The 5,991-nt window shown below is 35.4% G+C and overlaps 1 protein-coding gene across 1 annotated transcript; it reads right to left on the reverse strand.

Moving 5' to 3' along the window:
* Positions 1 to 601: 601 nt before the first annotated feature.
* Positions 602 to 5,230, reverse strand: LOC126687641 (uncharacterized). Its single transcript, XM_050382197.1, has 8 exons — positions 4,216 to 5,230; positions 3,318 to 4,168; positions 2,666 to 3,260; positions 2,137 to 2,512; positions 1,393 to 2,030; positions 1,278 to 1,346; positions 1,014 to 1,103; positions 602 to 918 (listed from the first exon to the last, which is right to left on the reverse strand). The coding sequence occupies exons 1-8, from the start codon at positions 5,228 to 5,230 to the stop codon at positions 602 to 604; spliced, it is 3,951 nt and encodes a 1,316-aa protein (XP_050238154.1).
* Between the last annotated feature and the right edge of the window lie 761 nt (positions 5,231 to 5,991).

Genomic DNA, 5,991 nt, shown 5'->3' on the forward strand with positions numbered 1-5,991 from the left:
ATAACCCGATTTACGTTCAAACTACCAAGGATAAAATTTCTGCAACAAAGCCGAATAAGGCAACAAAGTGCTATACTTCATCTCAAAGACACAAATGGATAGAGAAACTTACCATTTAGGTTTTCAACTCTTTATAAAGCCTTAGAAAATGGATATTTTAGGTTTAGGTTTCTGAAATGAATTTAGGAATTGAATATTACGAATTTGCTCCTTTTAGTTATGATATATATCAAGTTACCATTTACATAAGGCTATAAGACTTAGTTTTGACACATCAGTTCTTTTAAGGATATAATTGCCATTTGATATTAACATGATAACTATAAGAGAACAAATGAATATTAAGTCCTTCATGTGTTCTTTTATTCCACCTTTAGTCCCTAACCTTATATTGTTTTCATTCGAGTTAGTTTAATTAACTTATCGTCGAACCTTTAGTTCAATAGAGTCCTGATATTTTTCAAACTAATCAATTGACATGCTAAATAAACTCTAGCATTTTAATGCATGATAATGAATATTATATGAATGCATAATCTAACATTAGAGTATTGGTGTGACAATTGTCTCCACCTTATGAAATTTTGTCCTCGAAATTAAGCTAGAATAGATGAGGGTATCGACTTTTCATATCCTCCTCTCGTTCCCAGGTTGCTTCCTCATTTCCGTGATGTTTCCACAATACATTTACTAGAGGAATAACCTTATTTCTTAACTCTTTATATTCCTTTGCTAAAATAGCAAATGGTTCTTCTTCATATGATAAATCATCCTTTAACTCTATAGGCTGAACCTGTAAGATGTGACTAGGATCACTCCTGTATCTCCGTAGCATTGAAACATGAAAGACATTATGAATCTGCAATAACTCTGGAGGTAAGGCTAATTTGTAAGACACTGGACCAATCTTTTCAATTACTTCATATGGACCAATGAACCTTGGACTTAGTTTTCCTCATTTACCAAATCTTAATATCCCTTTGCATGGTGAAATCTGGGAAAACTTTTAGTACCCACACTGTACTCAATCGGCTTCCTCTTCAAATCAGCATAGCTCTTTTGTCTATCTTGGGACTCCTTGAGGCGATCTCTGATCAACTGTACTTTTTATATAGTGATTTGAACAATTTCTGGGCCTATTAACTGTTTTTCTCCAATTTCATCCCAACACACTGGTGTTCTGCATCTTCTACCATATAATGCTTCATAAGGAGCCATTCCCAAACTAGAATGATATTTATTGTTATATGAAAATTCCATATATTTATCCTAACTACCTTGAAATTCAATCATGCATGCACGCAACATATCTTCTAAGGTTTGAATAGTCCGTTCTGATTGCCCATCTGTCTATGGATGAAAAGCTGTACTGAACTTCAGTTTAGTACCCACAGGTAGTTGTAAGCTCTGCCAAAACCTTGATGTAAAATCTCGGATCCCTATCAGACACAATAGAATATGGAACACCATGCAGTCTAACTATCTCCCTAGTGTAAATCTCAGCAAGTTTATCAAGAGGATAATTTACCTTTATAGAAAGAAAATGTGCTGATTTTGTTAGTCTATTAACAATATTCCATATCGCATCATGTCCTTGTTGAGTTCTAGGTAACCCAACAACAAAATTCATATTGACATGTTCCCATTTCCATTTAGGAATAAAAAGTGGTTGTAGCAAACCCGTTAGATGATGGCGCTCTGCTTTAACTTGCTGGCATGTTAAACATCTAGACACAAATTCTGCACTTTCTTTCTTCATTCCTGACCACCAGTAGTTTTCTTTCAAAGTACGATACATTTTTGTACTCCCCGGATGCATAGCATAAGTTGAATTGTGTGCTACCTCTCTTTTTAATATATCAATATCAGGAACACATAATCTACCTCTGTAAAGTAAAGTGCCATCATCAGAAACATTGAAATCAATTCTATTATCTTGTTGAACTTCACCCTTTATTTTCACTAATTTGTCATCTTCATTCTGAGCATCCCTAATTCTTTCAATCAAAATAGGATGAACCTCCAAGTAGCTAATAAAGCTCTATTTTCACTTTCACTTAATTCTATATTAAGTCTTCTCAGTTCAAGAAAAATGGAATCCTTACGGTGTTGATATAAAACAAATTACCTAAAGACTTCCTGCTAAGGGCATCAGCTACTACATTAGCTTTTCCAGGGTGATACTCTATAGTAAGATCATAATCTTTCAGAAGTTCTATCCATCTTCTTTGTCTCAAATTCAATTCTTTTTGACTAAGTATATACTTCAAACTTTTATGATCAGTGTAGACAAGACATTTCTTACCATATAGGTAATGTCTCCATATCTTCAAAGCAAATATCACTGCTGCAAGTTCTACATCATGTGTAGGATAATTCAGTTCATGTGGTCTTAATTGCCTTGAAGCATAAGCAATTACCTTTCCCTGCTGCATTAATACACAGCCCAACCCATTATTGGAAGCATCATTGTATACAACATACCCCAAATCTGTAACTAGAAGTGTCAAAACTGAAGTTGAAGTTAAACAATCTTTCAAAGCATCAAAGATATTATGACATTATTGACTCCACACAAACTTCACATGTTTCCGTAGTAACTTTGTTAATTGTGAGGCAATAATAGAAAAGTGTTTTACAAACCGTCTATAATAACCATCCAAACCTAGAAAACTGCGTACCTCGTGTACATTACTCGGAGAATTCCAGTTAATTATAGCTTCCACCTTTTTAGGATCAACATAAATTCCCTCTGCTGAGATAACATGGCCAAGAAACATAAATTTCCTTAACCAGAACTCACACTTACTAAACTTGGCGTACAATTGTTTTTCTCTTAAAGTCTGTAAAACAAGTCTCAAGTGCTCTGCATGCTCTTCCTCGGATCTAGAATACACTAAGATATCATCGATGAATACAATCACAAAGCTATCTCGATAAGGCTTGAAAACTCTGTTCATCAAATCCATGAAAGCAGCAGGAGCATTAGTTAACCCGAATGGCATAACAAGGAATTCATAGTGACCATATCGAGTCCTAAATGCAGTCTTAGGAACATCTGGATTCTTAATCTTCAATTGATGATAACCAGATCTCAAATCAATCTTGGAGAATACTCTAGCTCCTTGTAGTTGATCAAATAAGTCATCTATTCGAGGCAATGGATACTTGTTACGAATTGTAACTTTGTTCAGTTGTCTATAATCAATACACAATCTCATAGTTCCATCTTTATTTTTCACAAATAACACCAGAGCTCCCTAAGGTGAAAAACTAGGTCTAATATAACCTTTATCAAGTAATTCTTGCAAATGCACCTTTAGTTCTTTCAATTCAGCAGGAGTCATTCTATACGGAGCTTGAGAAATAGGGTTAGTGCCTGATTGTAAATCGATTCTAAATTCAATCTCTGTATCTGGTGGTAAGCCTGGTAGATCGTCAGGAAATACATCAGCAAATTCATTCACAACATGAATTTTTTCAAGTTTTACCCCTTCTTTTTCTGTATCTATAACATATGCCAAGTATGCTTCACAGCCCTTCTTCAACATTCTTCTAGCAGTTAAAGATGATACCATTCCATAGTGTTCTGAACTCTTCTCACCTTTGAATACAACTTCACCATGTACTGGTAATTGAAAAAGCACCCTCTTTCTATAATAGTCAACAACTGGTTTGTATTTGGATAAAACTTCCATACCAAGTATAACATCAAACATCCGAAGCGCCAAAGGTACTAAATCTACCTCAAACTTATGATCCCCAATATGTATCTCACAATCTTTATAAACATGTTGACAAACTACTGACTGGCCCACTGGAAAATCTACAGCTAAAGCATGATTCATCACACTCTTATCTCGAGGTATGCATGATATGAATGATGACACAATGAAAGAATGTGTTGCACCAGGGTTAATTAAAACATAAGCATCCCTACCAAAGATAGTTAACCTACCCGAAATAACATCTGGAGAAGCCGCTGCCTCATGTTGAGTCAAAGCAAATACTCTAGGTTGTACAGCAGGTCTAGTATTCTGAGCACTTTGTATGGGTTGTGTTGAAGTTGAGGCTACGCCTTCCTTATTCGCATTAAAGCCAGAACCTCTATCAAAGCCTGACATTCGACCACCTCTATTAGCAGTACCTTGGAAACCTCTACCACGACCTGAGCTAAGTTGAGCCATACTACCCCCTTAATGTGTCCCATGCCACCACACTCAAAGAAAGTTGTAGGTCTCTTCTTGCTAGCCACACTAACGACACTAGATGTTGGTTGTCTCGCTGAGAAATTGCTATCATGTGACTGAGGTCTCTGTGAACCATACCAAGACCAGGGTACTCTATTATCTCTAGAACGTCCAGTATCTGATTTTCTTTGTTGAAATGAGCTAGTCCCCTTGTTAAATCCCCCTTGTTTTCCAGTCCAAACAGAAGCTTTTTGTTTACTCTCTTGTTCATGCTCTTCTCTCAGCTTTTCTTTTTCTATTGCCTTCTCTACCCAGCCTCTGAATTGTGTTCCCTCATACAATGATAGCTCATTCTTCAAAATAGTTTGTAGCCCCTCTTTGAATCTGTAACATTTTTTCGCTTCTGTAGGAAAGATTTCTGAAGCAAACTTATAAAGTTCTTCAAATCTATCTATGTATTCCCGCACTGTCATTGAACCTTGCTTTAAAGCAATAAACTCATTCTGCCTTTCTGCATTGTATGCTTCAGTTAAATACTCCCTACGAAACTCAGTCTTGAATATCTCCCAGGTCAACTGATCTCCTAATAGCAATCTGATCCTAGCAAACCATGCATCTGTTGTATCATGTAGCAAGCCATAAACACTACTGACCTTCTGCTCATCTGTCAACTCTAAAGTGTTAAATGACTTATCTGTAGCTCTGAGCCATCTATCTGCTTCTTTGGAATCAATGGAGCCATGAAAATCAAATGTTCCACACTTCTTAGCATGTTCTATGATATCCCCAGGTTTTCTTCTTGTCTCTTGAGCTTGCAGAGTAGCAATGATAGTTTGTGCTAAGATAGCAGGATCTAGCTGTAGGATAGGTACAAATGGGGGCGGAGGAGGTACGGGTTGATTATCTACATGAGCCCTAGCCTCAGACTCTAATTCATGGTTAGTACTACCCCTAGACTCTGCCTCTTCCTCTACATTTCTAACCTGTTGGCCAACAATCTCACGTTGAGAAACCCTATCTCCATGACCTTGAGCTTCCATGGTCCTATAATTGAAATTAAATAAAATAAAATATCAAAAACCAAAAGTGAAGAGTCTATAGGACCATCAAACCGAAGCTCTGATACCAAAATTATAAACCCCGCCTTACTTAGCACGAGAATGACAGATATTTAAAATAAGTTATTTCGAAATCACAATTGTAAAGCGTGTTTTATAAATTATTAAGCACAAGCATACGAAAAACCAGTTTACAACATTTTAATTAAACCATTATATGAAAACTGAATCTTGATACAAGCTTTTATACATATGATTCGATATATATATATATATATATATATATATATATATATATATATATATATATATATATAGGTACAAATAAGTTTATTCTAAACCAAAACATCAAGGCATCTCAAAACTCGGAGATGTGGCCAACCTCTATTTCTCAAGCCCAAACTCTAAGCCCAAGTCTCTATGTAGTCAATTGTACTATAGAAAGCCTTGCTAACTGAAAAGGTTTTAAAACAACTAAAATGAGCGAAAGGTCAGTAAATAAACATAACAAGCATAAAACATTTATATACTTAAAGTAAGTATATCATATAATAACGTATTCTAGAGAACATCTCAATACAACACAAAATACTTGTAAAGTCCATCATGAAATCATTTACAAATATAAACAAATATCAAAACAATTTCACTTTAAATATGTAACATAGTTTGTATCAATCATCAACTATAACAGTGATATATTACCCTGCAACAATAAACCATAGACCTATAATCAGGAACGC

Source organism: Mercurialis annua, linkage group LG6 (assembly GCF_937616625.2).
Source record: "Mercurialis annua linkage group LG6, ddMerAnnu1.2, whole genome shotgun sequence".
Classification (NCBI taxonomy): Eukaryota; Viridiplantae; Streptophyta; class Magnoliopsida; order Malpighiales; family Euphorbiaceae; genus Mercurialis; species Mercurialis annua.